Here is a 16,813-nt window from a genome sequence, read left to right as displayed (position 1 = left end):
CAAACCACTTATAATATTGCTCTACTGGAAAATTTTTTGTCTGAATGATGTGAGAGAGAAATCCTTTAACAAAACATCAGTACTCACAGACCAGTGCACCTCCTACTCCTCATCTGAGAACCTTCTATCCGCAGGGGTGGTGACTGGCCAAAGGCAGAGAACAGGAGGCTGAATAATGTTTGTCCCTCAGTGGAATATGTACCCCACTCCCCTCCCCAAAGGCTCCGTGACCATCAAGGAAGGGGGGGAGGGGAAGAAAGAGTCCCAGAGCTAGAGGCAGTGGATGCCTGTCAGGAGCAGGCCTCTGCCATACAGCGGGCGGCTGCACACATGCGCTCACAGTAGTTGTGACAGCATGCAATAGCCCCGTGCAAGCTCAAACCAGACCAAATACCAGCATGGAGAGCTGGCACAGAATCCCACCCTTAGCTATGTTGGCATGTGTTAGCCACAGGGTGAGAAGGAATTTTCTCCAATGGATGTCCACACATCCAAGAGAATTTGAGCAGTACAAATTGGTCCTGATGCTAGTTGGTTTTTTCCTTTTTCGTTTTTTTGAAGTGGGAAGTTGGATGGGTCTGTAAGGAGGGGAAGGTTTGGGAAGAGTTGGGACAGGGGTAAATATAATAAAAATACACTGTAAGACACTCTTAAAGAATAATTTTTAAAAAAAAAATCACTGCCATGGGATAAAAGCACCATATAAAATAGAAGGCAGTTTGGACTGGGGCAAAGGCTCAGTGGTAGGTGCTAGCCTCAGCATTCTCAAACATTTAAGTCTGACCACCACACACACTGCACAGTAAAAAGAACGAGTCAGTTTTATTATGGACCTGCAGAAAAGAAAAAAATGGAATGAAAAATTTCCCTGCAAATGGAGTCAAAATTCAAATAAAAATTCCAAGACATAGAGGCTGCTCGGGAGACGTCGCTTCTCTGCCACGTGGATCCTTTCTGTTTCTGGCTCTCATTTGCTCAGTAAGAGTTAACTCGTAAATTAAAGGAATGTTGTTTCAGCTTTACAGAAAGCTTTTAAAGACAGGGTCAGTGCAAGGCCCAGAGCTCATTAACAAGACAGGTTGTGGTGGCCTCAGAGTTCATTCATCAGCAGGAAAAGCTCGGCTGGTAATGGCTAGCTGTTTCCTGTACATCTCAGAACTGCACAGCAGAGCCCTGGTCTCCATTGTGAGTCTGCTTCCTGACTGGGAAGGAAGGACAATACTTTCATGATGACCATTCTTTTCTTAGGCCGGCGTTACATTTGGCCATAAGACATCATGGGCAAGCATGGGCATCTACCCCAGGTACTTTCTAAGGCTCCCCTTTCCAGTTAATTATGTTCTGACTACGCTATGTTTACTTCACCAGTTTTTAATGAATTTTGTGTACATGCTGATAGCTATAATTAGGGAGTGTTGTAGTGATTACCTCCTATTCACCTGTGCAGCCTAGAGTCAGGTACTCTTCTGTTTGTCAAGGCTATTAAGGAAACCCAACTGGTTTTACCATATTGTTCAGAAATGCTTTGTTTTATAATGTTGGATTTCAGCATCTAACCTGAGAAAACCATTCAAGATTGCACAATTACCATGCTGTCAAAAGAAAACCAGGTGTTTCTCTCCAGAGTAAGAGACTGAGGGATGGACAGAGGGATCCAAAACCCAGCTCCTAACGAGCTATGTCCTGTATCTTGACAGGAAAGAAGCAGGTGACTATAGACACAATGCAAACTGATTAGCCTCAGGATCAGTCAATTTGCCAAAGCTCTCCAAGGGAACCCTCCACTGCACGCCATACCAGACAAAAAGACAGGGTGCAGGAAGCAACAGCAGTCATACTGTGATTTTTCCAAAGTAGTTCTAAAGGCTTCCACCAGAGTCAACACTCCTGCGAGAGTCTATGCCATCCCTCCTGCACTAGAAATAGACCTCTTCCACTCTGACCTCTCTGACCCACTGCTTACAAAGGAGCTGGAAGTCTTCCTGTCAGTCAACACGACTTCCTACCCTGAAAGATAACTTAGCTTGTCTTGGGAAAGTGCATATGGCCTCATCTCTCCTTTTGCCTGACAGCAAGCGGTCGAGCCACAGTGAAGTCTGAGAGCTCAAGCATGTTGACAAAACTAAATACTTACTTTGAGGATAGGCTCTCACTATATAGCCCAGGCTGGCTTCAATCTTGCAGAAATTCCCTGCCTCAGCTTCCCAAATGCTATGATTACAGATATGCACCACCACACAAGGTGATATATCTTATTACAAATAGAAAACTGAATAAAAAAAGAAGCTAGTGAACAAAGACATTGTCACAAATTGGTGAAGACCCAGATCTGGCAACTTACTACAAGATAGAATTCATGTGGATCCTACAACACTGGACAGCTTTAGAATGAAGTAGGCGAGGAGTGGCAGGAGTCTACATCCTGTCGTATTCTCATCTCTCTGGAAGGTACCAGGTTTCTCAGTCCGCACGCTGGTAATAGGATTCTGAAGAAATTCTATTCTGTCCCTAGACTGTTGAAAGTCACTTCATCCTTCTTATGGTTGAATATCATTCCATTCGTGAACATACGTTTTGTTTATCTGTTTATCGGTTGATAATGATCAGTAATGATAATAATTACAAACTACCTTTCAGCACATATGTGCACCAAGTCTCTGTGTGGCTGTTGTAATTTCTCACAGGGACAGTGCATGGAACTAGCTGTGCTGGCTAGTTTTATGTTAATTTGACCCAGGCTAGAGTCATCTGAGAGGAGGGAACCCCAGATAAGAAAAGGCCTCCACAGACTGGGCTACAGGCGGGCCTGTAGAGGGTTTTCTTACGTAGTGATGGTTAGAGGAGGACCTGGCCCATTGTGTGTGGTGCCACTTCTGGGCAGGTGGTTCTTGGCTCTAAAAGAAAGCAGGCTGAGCAAGCCATGAGGACCAAGATTCAATTTCGAGTTCAAACCCAGCTTGAGTCCCTGTCCTGACTTCCTTCAGTGATGGAAAGTTAGCTGGAATCATAAGCTGAAATAAACCCTTTCCTCTCCAAGTTACTTTGGTCATGGTGTTTCATCACAGCACAGTGACCCTAACTAGGACAGTAATTGTTTATTTTTGTTTTTGAAGAACTGCCAACTTCTTTCCTAAAAGGCTGTAAAATACATATATATATTATAATAAGAATCTCAGTATCTCCACTCTACAGCTAACTCTACTATTCTCTCTCTCTCTCTCTCTCTCTCTCTCTCTCTCTCTCTCTCTCTCTCTCTCTCAACAGCCTTTCTTTGTAGTGTAAACTGGCCTGAAACACAATCCTCCTGCCTCAGTCTATGGAACACTGGGATTACACATGTTGAACCACCACTCCTAGCTCATCTTTTAAAAAAATTTTTTTGCCGGGTGGTGGCGGTGGCATACGCCTGTAATCCCAGCACTCTGGGAGGCAAAGGCAGGCAAATTTCTGAGTTCGAGGCCAGCCTGGTCTACAGAGTGAGTTCCCGGACAGCCTGGGCTATGCAGAGAAACCCTGTCTTGAAAAAAACAAATTAAAAAAAAAAACTATTTATATTTTATTTTATTTTACATGGGTATTTTGCCAGAATGCACATCTATGCACCACATAGTACCTCGTGCCCAATGGGGCCAGAAAAAGGTACAGATATTGTGAGTTGCTATGTCGGTGCTGGGAATCTAACCCAGGTCCTCTGGAAGAGCAGCCAGTGCTTTTAACCTGTAAGTCCCCAATTATTATATCAGCCATTCTGGTGGGAGTGGTGTGGAATGTCATTGTGATTTGATCTGCATCTCTCTAACTATATACAGCAAGCTCTTTAAGTAAGTATTATTATCTTAACTGGCCATATTTTAAGTACCAGATAACCTTGAATCACACTAAAATCCTTGCCAGAAACCACAAGAACACACAGTAGAAGTCTGTTCCCTGCAGGACTTTACTTTGTCATAAAGAGATGAGAAATGGACCTAAGTTTAACAAAGAAAATTACCCAAATACCACAGCCACCTTGGTTGCAAAACAAGGGGTAAGAAAACTTGTGAGTGGACGATCACGTGACACATGAATGAAAACAAAGTGGGGGAGCTCTATGACACAAGGGGGTTCATCGGTGGAGGCAAATACAGCCACGCCTATATGGAAACAGCCATCTCTCTCACTACAAGGAAAACTACAGCCAGGGAGTCTAATTTGTATCCACTCGTGTATTACAAAGATAAAAACGGGAAAGCTCTTTGATAGTCACTGGCACATCTCTAGTGAAATATACTTCAAGGGCAAACAGAATTGCAAAAATAATACATAGCCAACACAGACTGGCCACACAGGCAATGAATGATGCTGACGCTGACACTCTTGAGTTGAGTATCCTAAGATAAAGTAAATGTGTATCTAGATCTGCATCCTTTCTGCTGCTCTTCCTGAGTTAAGAAGGAAAAAGACAGGCTGGAGAGATGGCTCAGAGGTTAAGAGCACTGGCTGCTCTTCCAGAGGTCCTGAGTTCAGTTCCCAGCAACCACGTGGTGGCTCCAACAGTCTATAATGAGATCTGGCGCCCTCTTCCGGCCTGCATGTGTAGGCAAAACCCTATACATAATAAATATTTTTTTTAGCCAGGCGTGGTGGCTCCTGCCTGTAATCCCAGCACTTGGGAGGCTGAGGCAGGCAGATTTCTGAGTTTGAGGCCAGCCTGGTCTACAGAGTAAGTTCCAGGACAGCCAGGGCTACACAGAGAAACACTGTCTCGAAAAACCAAAAAGAAGGAAAAAGACTCATTTATGTGTCCAAACCTGGTTTAGAAGCGCCAGACTGCTTTCAGAGTCAGAAAATGAAAATAACGCTGGGGTGGTATTTTTTCAGTTAACTGAAAAGCCTTAGAAGTAATACCAACTAGGAAGCAGCTTCTTATCCCTACTGTCTCGAAATTTTCCTACTAAAAGGAAGCAGGCTGTTAAGTGACTAGAGGAACAAAATTCATATATAGAGAAACAGGCCAGGCAAATGCCTTTAATGCCAGCATTTGGGAGGCAGAGGTAGACGGATTTCTGAGTTCAAGGCCAGTCTGGTCTACGGAGTGAGTGCCAGGACAGTAAGGGTTACACAGAGAAACCCTGTCTTGGTAAATCAAAAGAGAGAGAGGGGGAAGGGAGGAGGGGAAGAGGAGAGAGGGAGAGGGAGAAACAGGATTTATTAGAATGGCTTACAGGCAGTGGTGTACCTAGCTCAACAATGGCTGCCTATAAAGTCAATGAACACAGTAGCTGTTTGGTCCACAAAGCTGGATGTCTCTGCTAGTCTTCAGTATATGACAGAATCCCAAAGCAGGCTCTCATGTCAGGAAAGGAACAGACTTGCCAGTGAGCGCAAGCAGGCAGAGAAAGCAAGTGTCCTCCTTCCAAGGCCTTCATACAGGCTGCCAGCAGAGGGTGTGGCCCAGATTAAAGGTGGATCTTTCCACATCAAAAGATCTAGATTAAAAGTGGATCTTCCCCCTCAAATGATTTAATTGAGAAGAGGAAAACAAAGTCCCTGACAGGTGCACTCAGCTCAGTTAACTTGAGATAAAGCCAAGCTGACAACAGGCAGAAAATGCACAAAATGAGTCTGGTTTACTTGCCACACCAGATAAGATGGCAACTATCAAAGACAACAGGGCTAAGTGTCAAAAGGGCAGTATGTGAACTTACATGAAGTAGTAACAGACAAAGATGAAATAATGTGAGAATCAGTAAAGATAGGAACTACAATAAACTGAAATAACACCAAGTTATTTACATTCAAAAAATGACAATCAAAAACCGAAAAATAAGTCAGGCGGTGATGGTACACACCTGTAATCCCAGCACTCTGGGAGGCAGAGGCAGGCCGATTTCAAAAAGAAAAACCGAAAAATAATTTACTGGCTTCATTATACAGATACTAACTGGTCACTATTAGATGTTAATGACTGAGTCAGTTCACAGACAAATGAAAATATTTATTTCTCCTATATGAACTAAGAACTAAAGAAAAGAAGAGAGATTTTGTTAGTCTTTGATTATTACTCACAATACTTATAAAGACATCAATTTCTCTTCCTCTCTCGCCATTTTCCAACAATGACCAGATTTGGAACCATCAACAGCTACTAATATCACAAAAGACTTTTAAAATTGAAACAAAAATTTAAGCATTGTGGGTTTCCTAATAGCAAAATGTTATTCAACATTTTTAATAGCAAGCATGATACAATCTTGGTAATAAAAAAGTAAGGCAGCGAGGGGTGGCGGCACAGACCTTTGTTCCCAGCTCTTGGGGAGCAGAGGTAGTCAGAGTTGTGTGAGCTGGTCTACACAGTGAGTTAGTTCTAGGCTAGCCAGGGCTGCACAGTGAAATGTGGTCCACAAAACAAACAAATAAAAGAAATTTATATATGTTCAGATATATATGAGATCTAATCAAATCTCTAGATTCAAGTACCAATTTATAAAAAATGTAAAGGCCAGAGAAACATATTAAATGTCACCATGAGGTCAGGTGGGTGCACATGCCTGTAATACTAGCACTTAGAAGTTGAAGACAGGGGGGCTAGAGAGATGGCTCAGCGGTTAAGAGCACTGACTGCTCTTTCCAAGGTCCTGAGTTCAAGTCTCAGCAACCACATGGTGGCTCACAACCATCCATAATGAAATCTGACACCTTCTTCTGGTGTGTCTGAAGACAGCTGCAGTCTACTTAGATATAACAATAAATAAATTTTAAAAATGTTACCAAAAAAAAAAAAAAGGCTACCTAAGATCCTGTCAAAAACACAAACAGAAAAAAATCCTTTCTCTGAGAATGTATCCAGTAAAATCCAGGATGTGGTGATCCCATGCGATAAGCACAACCTAGTTTCTATAACATATACAGTCCATGTGTAAATAGATAAATATATACTAAGGCTCAAAGGCACAGTAACTATCAGCGACTATCTTTAATGGACAGAATTGGATCCACATAACTACAGAGCCAGTGAACACCTGACAACACGGGTTCTCTGACCATGATGGGATGCCTGCAGCAGTACAAAGAAAGTCCCCTGGCCGAGGCTGGCTCATACCTGCTTTCTAGCTGGGAAAGACCGCAATGACCTCCTGACCCCTGACCCTACTTGCCAAGTGCTAAAATTATAGGAGTGTGGCTCAGAACCAACTTAATTTTTATGTACTGAAGCTGAATAGAAATACATTCTGAATAAGAGGGGCCATGGAATAATGACTTTAAAATCGTCAGGAAGGCTTTTGGTTTTTTTCCCCCAAAGCTTTGTATCATTTTACTGAAATCTCTGCACTGTGCCTCTTTCAGAGAGCAGAAAAGACTATCTGTAACTGAAATAGAACGTTTATACACTCTGCTGCCATTATTTTTATGTTTACGAGAATTTCCATAGAAATTATCCTAAGGAATCTTAATGATACCACCCATGTCTCCACAGAAACAGGTGCAGTGCTCTCATATCAACATTACAACAGGAAAATATGCTGGAGCACTGGGATGCACCCAGTACTTTCCACTGAGGAGTATTTTAGGACACAACCTTCCTGTGTTATCTAGTTCTCAACATGACTGACATCCACACAGGGCACAAGCCCTTCATTTAGAAAATGAACAAAAGCATCCTCCCGCCAGGAATGCCCACCATCTCCCATGGTGAGGGTTCTTCCCCTTCCAACGTGACAGCTGCATAGGATACCAGGATACTTACTTATCCACCACATTTTTTCTGAAAGAAAATAAATCTAAATTTAAAAAAGCAATTAGTTAAACCTTGGTTCTTTTTAGTTGAGTCAAGGTCTTGATTAGCCTGGAACTTGCTCTGTATAGATCAGGCTAGCCTCAAACTCAAGAGATCCACCACCTCAACCTCCCAAATGCTGGGATTAAAAGGCCTATGCCACAATGCCTGTTTCAAATCTTGCTTATTTTTCAACTTATTTTTGTTTTTGAGACAGTTCTTTTTTTGAAAAGATTTACTTTATTCTCGTTTATGTTATATGTATATGTACATGTGTAGGTGAGATTCTCGATTATGTTATATGTATATGTACATGTGTGGTGAGATTCTCGTTTATGTTATATGTATATGTACATGTGTGAATGAGTAGCTGTGGAACTCAAAGGGGCTAAGCCCTCCGGAACCAGACTGATTACACGTGGTTTTGGGCAGCCTGACATGGGTGCTGGGAGCCAAGCTTGTGTCCTCTGTGAACATCAATGGCTCTCACACACCGAGCCATCTCTCCAGGCCCTGGTCCGTGATTCCTAAGTAGGTATCTTTTTTTTTCTTTTACTATTTGGCAATGGAAAGTAACCAAAAAGCACTTCTGCTGCTAACAGAGGTCTCCAAAGACAGCATTTATACAACTAGGCTGTGAGTTGAATTACCTGCTTAGGCAATGGAGCACCATTTCATTTTATAGAGCGACTGGCAGATGATCTATCTATACTCATTCACAGTTGGGAGATTTGACAGACATAGTTTCATTTGTCAAAAATGAACAAAGTCTGTCACTTCAAGAATGACTGACAACACTGGTTGCCAATGACAAATTGTGAGCTTTAGCATTTTGAAAAATTTGTACATATAACCATGCGATGGACAGTCTCCCAGTACATTAGTTTTCTGAGGAAATTAGCAGTATAATAATCAGTGCTACTTATTGAAGCTATCCAGTGACGTCAGCCAACATTAGAAGAGCTGCACAGGCCATGCTGGTGAGAAGCTCCTCAGGCTGCAGTGAAACTATATCACGTGATAGGGCTCAGAGTGTACATATAACTAAACCTGAGGAAAGCAGCACTCTCCACATCGTAGCACAACAAACAACTCAGGACAGCCAACATCCAACCCACTGAAACCTCCTTTCTCAACTACCCAGCTGCAGAATGCACTCTGTCAGAGCAGATCACATGCTAACACAGATGTGAGGCCAGCTATGCTGTAGTCAGCCAGACATTAAAGAGATGTACAACAATGCTATTTTCTTCTAATTAAAAAATATATCACATTAACACGCAACAGGCTTATCATTATTATTAAAAAATGAATTGCAAGCTGAGCATAGACACACATCCTTAAAATGCCAGCACTTGAAAGGCAGAGGCAGGAGGATTGTTGCAAAGTCAAGGGCTGCCCGGTTTCCAAGTGTAATGTTTAGGCCAGCCAAGATGCACAGTGAGATCTTGTCACTGAAAAATGAACAAACAGAAAAAGATATCAAATATTTTAATTTTTTTCTCAACTCTAATTTTATTTACAATAAACAACAAATTAAAATTCAACCAAGGGTGGAGAGATGGTTCAATGGTCAGACGAGCACACAGATCTGCCAGATGGCCTGAGCTGAGTCCCCACTACCCAGGCAGCTCTCCACACACACCTGCGCACACCCACAGACATAAACATAATTAAAAATAAAAATAAAATTATAAACCTGCTCAGTAATTCTGAAGAGTGGAAAGAGACCCAAAGAACAAAAGATCAGAACTGCTGATTTAGAGCAATGTGCACATTAGCTTCTCACACATTAGCAGGGGAAGCCAGGTTCTATTAACAGGGAATAATTCACACCCAAGGTTCTGAAATAGCAAAGCTCTGTGGAAGCAACTATGCTGTTGATTAAGTGTTAGATTCTAGTCAGTGCATTAGCACCAAGCCCTGCAAAAAGGCCCAGGGGAGGAGAGGGAGGGTGAGATGGGAAGGATAAAATGGCCATTTTGAAAACCATTCACCCGGTTCTCCCTGAAATATCAGCCTAGCTATACCCTGTAAGCTGTCATCATTATACCAAGACCAACCACGAGCACTCACTTTCTGCCAGATTCTCCTACAAGGGTCAACAGCCAGCAAATCTAGACAGTCAGGACCATTAAAAATTATGTTTTGCAGGACCAGAGAAATGGCTCAGTGTTGAAGAGCATTGGCTGGAGCCCTGTGTGGTGTCACACACTTTGATGCCAGCACTTAGGGGGCAAAGGCAGGGATCTTCATGAGCCTGGTCTACAGAGTTAATTCCAGGACAGCTGAGAGAATAGTAAAAGCCTGTCTTGAAAGAACAAAAGCAGTGGTGGCCTGTAATCCCAGCACTTAGGAGGCAGAGGCAAGCGGATTTCTGAGTTCGAGGCTAGCCTGGTCTACAGAGTGAGTTCCAGGACAGCCAGGGCTACCCAGAGAAACCCTGTATCCAAAAAACACAAAAACACAAAAACAAAAACAACAAACGAGGGGCTGGAGAGATGACTGGGCAGTTAAGAGCTCTGACTGCTCTTCCAGAGGTCCTGAGTTCAATTCCAAGCAACCACATGGTGGCTCACAACCATCCATAAAGAGATCTGATGTCCTCTTCAGGTATGTCTTAAGATAGCAACAGTATATTCACATGTATAAATAAATAAATCTTAAAAAAAAAAAAAAAAAAGAAAAGAAAAAAGAGAAAAACAAACAGAGAGAGAGAGAGAGAGAGAGAGGGAGAGGGAGAGGGAGAGGGAGAGGGAGAGAGAGAGCGCGAGAGAAGGAAGATTGAAACTGGTTGCTACCAAGCTCCCGGTAAAAAGTATGTGTACTTTGGCCCTTAGACCAGATCTAAAAGATCTCAGGCTGATGTGGTAGTACCACATGTTTAATCCCAGCACCTGGGAAACAGAAGCAGGGAGATCTCTGTAAATTCAAGGCCAGCCTCCACAAAGCAAGTTCCAGGACAGCCAGGGCAGTTACACAGAGACACCCTATCTTGAAAAAGCAGTTCCAGAGCATCACTAATCAGTGTTCAATTCTCATCACCTACAGGGTGGCTCACAACTGTGTTAACTCCAGTTTTGAGCAATCGTACATCATAAAACCAAAAAATGAAAATTGGTTTATGCTTTTCTGAGATAGTTCTCACCACATAGCCAAGGCTAGCCTTCTAATTCATGGGTGATCTTCTGCCTCTGCCCTTTGTGTCCTGCAAGTAGAGGTGTGAGCCACTAATGCTCATCTACCTTATGTTTCCTGCCAGCACCGGGCCAACCTCTCAGGTTTCTTAGGGTTAATGCTATGCATTCATAATAAAGGGCAGCCAACCCTGGCACCTCCTGGAACAAAGCTGGTGTGTGGAGCACCAGGGTTCCCGGGTGTTTACAGTTATCTCAAACCTCCTGATTGAGCACTAATTTACAAGAAAACAGCTGTCTACCAGTGAATGGTTACAGTCCTAGCTGCTCAGAAGGCAGAAGCAGGAAGATTACTCGGCCTGAGAGCTGGAGATCAGTTCAGGCGAAATAGAAAGACTATCTAAGAAAAAAACCAAAAAAACAAAAGAGCACTACAGTGAATTTGAGGCTAACCTGGGCTACATTGAGACTCTTGTCTCAAAAAACAGCAATCAAACACCATCTAAAATATTAAAATACTTACATATTTCCCACCAACCCCACCCACCCAAGCTTCACTTTGGTGTGATGGGTCACTGAACTTGGGGTTTTGTGAGTTAAGCAAGAACTCCATCACTGAGCTGCACCCCCAATCATTCATTCCTGCACCTCTTATTAAATCAAATAGTATGTGTTTTCTGGGAGGAAGTCCTCCAAGACAAGATTTCTTTGTGTAGCCCTAGCTGTCCTAGAACTCACTCTGTAGACCAGGCTGGCTTCAGACTCAGATATCCACTTGCCTTTGCCTCTCAAGTGCTGGTATTAAATATGTGTGCCACCTCCACCCAGCTCAAAGAAGTCACTTTAAAAAAGAAATACAAAGAACCTTGAACTAAGAGTTTCAGACAGGTACAGGCCATCATATGGGCTCTGGAACTTGAACTGTGCCCTCGGAATGAGCAGCCAGCGGTCTTAACTAGTATACCATCACTCCAAACTCAAATAACTCTTTCCTAACAATTGTCTGTGCTTGTAGAATTTTATCCAGTAGTTAATAGCTGCACTAACAGCATGAAGTTTTAGAGACAGGATCTCATGGAATTAGCCTGGGCTGGCCTAAAATTTATGGCCCTCCTACATGTTATGATTATAAGTGTACACCATCCCAACCACCCAGCTGACTTGTTTTTATATTAATATTATTTTGATATTAATATAAATTAGGAAGTAAGTTAACAAGTTAACAAGTAAAGATATGGTTGGGTCAGGTATAGCACTACATGCCTGTAATCTTCTGGAGTGTTAAGGTAGATGCATCTGAGTGTGAGATCAGTCTGGGCTCAGCGTTGTGAGACTGTACTCAGGAAGGAAGGAAGCTGTGGGTATAGCTGAGAGGTAGCATGCTTGCCTAGTGTAAGCATGGCCTGGATTCAATCCCAGTAATGGGGGAAAGGCACTGTTAACGCCGGTAGGTTTTGCTTTAGAAAATATGCTCACTATAGTTCAAGAAAATGTGCAGCACAAGAAAAAAAGCCAGTCTTTGCCCATAGCACAGGCTCTGAGCCTGTGGGCTGAAGTACCTTCCATACCCGTTGCACTTCATTTCTTCCCTTTCAAGCAAACTTGTAATGGTGCTGGGTAGGGTGTGGTTCTGATACTTTAAGTGGGGAATCTGGGTGTGAACGATAAAGGTCCTGTTCCTCAATTGGTTCTTTATCGATAAATAAAGATGCTAGCAACCAATGGCTGAGCAGAAGAGCTGGGACTTTCAGGTTACCACAGGTGGGCTAGAAGACTCAGGAGGAGAAAGGATTTGGCATGCTTGGGAGAAAGAGAGAGAGCCACCAGCCATGAGAGATCTCAGGTGGAGTAGCCATTGGTCAGTTCCCTGACTATGCCTGGGGGTAGCAGACAGGAGATTAGAAACGCAACCAAGCCAGGGCAGATTTAGGGTGCTGAGCAAGAAGGTAACTGAGCAACTGAGCCAGGGCAGATTCAGAGGTGCTGAGCTGGGAGGGAAGGCAGAGGCACCAGGATTAGACAACTACATGCTACAGTGTTGTCAAAACAATCACTTACTAGGAAACTGTAGCTTGCTGTGGACCTTTATACTTTTGTGTGAGTTTATTTTGTTGCTGTTGTTGTTTGTTTTTAAGCAAGGTCTTATTGTATCCCAGGCTGCCCTCAAACTCAGGTCAGTTCTCCACTGAGGGTCCTCCAGAACGCTGGGATTGTGGGCCTGAGTAACTAGGTACAAATCCCACTTACTTCTGAGAGCCAAACTTCTATCCCACAGGGCCGTTTTATAAACAAGTGCTAACTGATTCTTCTTTTAAACAAAGATACTACATGGAAGCAGCGGCAAGGGCAGGAGCCTTCTCAGTGGACCTCAAAGGCTGCAGCAAAAGGTCCAGCTGAGATCTGTTACTATGGCAGCTATAGATCTTGAGGCAATGGACATCTTACAGTTCATGTGCAAACTGTTGGCTCTGAAATCTAGCCATTCACCTTCTGCAATCCAGTGGCAATGTCAGCTAGAATACTCAGGAATCACAAGAAGACAGAGCATTAGGCCACCGTACTCAGGAATACAGTGTTAGGAACAATGTTCTGCATTATAGCCCTGACAAAGCTAAAGTCTGAAGAAGGGCGGGAGGGAGGGAGAGAAGGGGAGAAGGGGAGAAGGGGAGAAGGGGAGGAGAGTGAAAGGAAGGAAAATGTTCACTGTGTTCATCTAGGAAAAAACACTTCAATGCCCCCCCCCCCAAAAAAATTGACCATACAATCTTCACAACAGAAGAAAGACTTCACACATTACACGAGAAGTCACTTTCAACAGTTAACCCTGAATGCTCATCTAGGACCAAGGCAGAAACAAGAACAAAGGCTGGAGCATTGTGAGCCACACAATGGGCTGGAGCCCAGCTTGATGATGCAATGTTGCAACTTCAGCATTTGTCAGGGGGCAGCAGGAGGACTTCCTCACACTTGAGACTAGCCAGAACTACAGTGAGTTACAGGTAGGCTTGGGCTAAAGAGTGAGATGCTGTCTCACAGAACAAAACAAAACAAAACAAAACAAAACAAAACAAAACAAAACAATACAAAGCATCAAACAAATCAACAAAGTACCACTTCCACAAGCATCAATCTATTACTTAAAGCACCTTTTTGCCAGAAGATAAAGGTTTATTTAATAATTAACCTTAAAAATGACTGTTAATACACAAACAAAATACTCAAAAGGTATTTGAAAGGAAGTGTGCACTCTCTTCCCTGCTGCCTCTGAAACAACGAAGGACCCTTTACCTTGATGAGGCCTCCAAGAGCTATCATTAAACCTACAGTTCTCAGTATTGCAGGGACCCACAGAGACCTCACATCTTCCCAGGAGTTGAAAAGGTTAAAATCACTTCTATAACAATTAGACAGTATTTCCCCTCTTCTCTTACAAGCTATATTGGCATTTTCCAGAGCATATAACTCTGACATCTAGTGGAAATGCTAGGTAGCTGTGAATGAACTATTCTCTATGCAAACAGACACTAAGATTTTAAAAATATAAAATGCCTCAGTTCATACTAGAGTTCTTTTTGCTTTACAAAATACACACAAAATTATGCTAGCCACATTAACAGGGGATGAGTTTACCATTTTATTACAAAATAATGCTTTAAATTTTCCTGTTTTAATTTAATATAGTAAGTGTCCTAATAGGAGTCCTTAACAATCTATATGAATGAATACAAAGGAGACCTAAGAAGTTTGAGAACCACTAACCTAAGCATTTATATTTACCTAAGCATTATATTATAGGTGCGCGAGCACATGCACGCACACGCACACACTCATTCATTCACTCACTGTGTGTGTGGAGTGTGTGAGTGCAGGTGGCCACAGATGAGCTGGGATTATAAAAGCATGCTACTGTAGCAGGCCTTCCTTTCTGCAAACCCCCAACTCCGATCCTTATGTTTGCCAAGCCATCTCCCTAGTCCCTAAGCACTTACGTGTATGCTAAGCCAAGAGGCCTCATACATGCCTGTAATCACAGCACTTCAGGGTAGAGACAGGAAGATCAGCAGACCTAGGCCAACTTGAGCTACAAGAGACCTTGTGTCAAGACACAAAAATTAAGCATGGGGAAGCAATACTTTAAAGCCAGCACTTGGGAGGCAGACACAGGTGGATCTCTGTGAGTTTGAGAACAGCATGATCTATAAGTTGAGACTCTGCCTCAAACAAAACCAAACCATCAAAGAAAGGCTAGCACGATGGCTCAGTGGGTCTAAAGCACATGCCATATAACCCTGGCAATCTGAGTATGGTCCCCATGTGAAGGTGGAAGGAGAAAGTGACTTCTACGAGTTGCTCTGAGTTCCATAGGTGCACGTACACACACTGTATCATACACTTAAACAGGAATAGGTCAGTTGGGGTTTGGTTTTTTGTTTCAGTTTTGGTTTTGAGGCAGGGTTTCTCTGTGTAGCCCTAGCTGTCTTAGAACTCACTTTGTAGACCAGGCTGGCCTCAACTCAAGAGATCCACCTGCCTCTGCCTCCTGAGTGCTGGGATTAAAGGCATGCATGCACTATCAAGTCCGGCCATTTGTTTATTTTTAATGCTGCTAAACACTAGTGTCTACTGCCTCATTTTGGTAATGTTTATGAGTGTTTTTAACAGGCGCTAAGAAGGAAACCACTTTTACCCACAGCTATACAGTGCTGTGCATTATTTGTCCATAAACACAAGTTTTAAGGCGGAGGCTGCTGTGTTACTTTCCCAAACTATCTTAAGTACTCAGTGCTTCAATGTGTAGAGTTACTCTAATCTCAGAAAGAGCTATGTCATAAAGCAGTAACTTGTGATTGAACAGTAAGATCAAATACATTTCTATGATGGGAGAGTACAGAAAGAAATGATTGTGAACACAGTAATCTACTGACCTGTTTGTACTACCCTCTCAGACAATATAAATGCTAGCTAATGGACATTTGAAGGACCTGGAAAGCAACTCAAACAAGGCTACAAATGAACAGAGGAAGGAAAGGCAATGCAAGCGCCTTAGAGTGTTCCACAGTGTTCTCTACCACAGGCCTAATCCAGGAGGAAGGGGCTGGAAACACTAAACACATGAGTTTTACTCTAAGCCTCACAGACACACTAACTCTGCTCCCAATTTTGTTATCTAATGTTAACTAGGAAACAGGAAACTAGGAAAAAAATTTCTTTCTTAAAAATAATGTATATGGCTAGAGAGATGGCTCAGTGGTTAAGAACACTGGCTGCTCTTCCAGAGGTCCTAAGTTCAGTTCCCAGCAACCACGTGGTGGCTTACAACCATCTATAAGGGGGCCTGATGCCCTCTACTGGCACACAGATATACATGCAGATAGAGCATTCATATATGTAAAATAAATTAAAAATAAATCTTAAAAAAAATAATGTGAATGTGTGGTTTATGATTTCTGTGCTGGTAGTCCGTCCCCGTCACCCTATCCCCTTATCTCCTTAGAACATGGTTTCCCTGAACCTGAAGCTCGTGACTTCAGGCTTCCTGGGCCTATGTGTCCCTACCCACCAATGCTAGGTTACATGGTCATTCCTGCTTTTGCATGGATGCTGGTGATTCAAATTCAAGTCCTCAGGCTTAGGGACCAGTGCCCTTACCTTACCCATTGAGTCACCTCCCCAGCCCTTTGCTTTCAGCCAGGCCAGAAGCTATTATGTTGTGAAGAATTACCTTGAACTGTTGATCCTGATCCTTCTGCCTCCTGAGTGCTGGGATTATAGGTGTACAATCACATCCAACTACAAAAGTAATTCTTTAAAAAAAAACCTGTAGCTACATTTATTTGTGCGTGTATAGATGTGCATACATATGAGAGTGTGTGTGTGTGTGTGTGTGTGTGTGTACCACAGCAATATGTAGAGCTCAGAG

At 42.8% G+C, this 16,813-nt stretch overlaps 1 protein-coding gene across 2 annotated transcripts in view; it reads right to left on the bottom strand.

Annotated features, from left to right (window-relative positions):
• Positions 1-16,813, bottom strand: part of Cfdp1 (craniofacial development protein 1) — an 88,426-nt gene that overhangs the window by 33,594 nt on the left and 38,019 nt on the right. Inside the window, exon 6 of one of the 2 annotated variants that reach the window (XM_052166238.1) lies at positions 9,015-9,210. The exons of the other annotated variant lie outside the window; for it this stretch is intronic. Coding sequence (XP_052022198.1) covers positions 9,030-9,210 — 181 coding nt within the window. The 3' untranslated portion in view covers positions 9,015-9,029. Of the gene's footprint in view, positions 1-9,014; positions 9,211-16,813 lie in introns of those variants that run through there. 2 annotated transcript variants of the gene reach the window in all.

The sequence above is a fragment of the Apodemus sylvaticus genome, chromosome 21 (genome assembly GCF_947179515.1).
Source record: "Apodemus sylvaticus chromosome 21, mApoSyl1.1, whole genome shotgun sequence".
NCBI classification, from domain to species: domain Eukaryota; kingdom Metazoa; phylum Chordata; class Mammalia; order Rodentia; family Muridae; genus Apodemus; species Apodemus sylvaticus.
The sequence above is the reverse complement of the archived record's forward strand: the minus strand, read 5'-3'. Positions and strand labels throughout refer to the sequence as shown.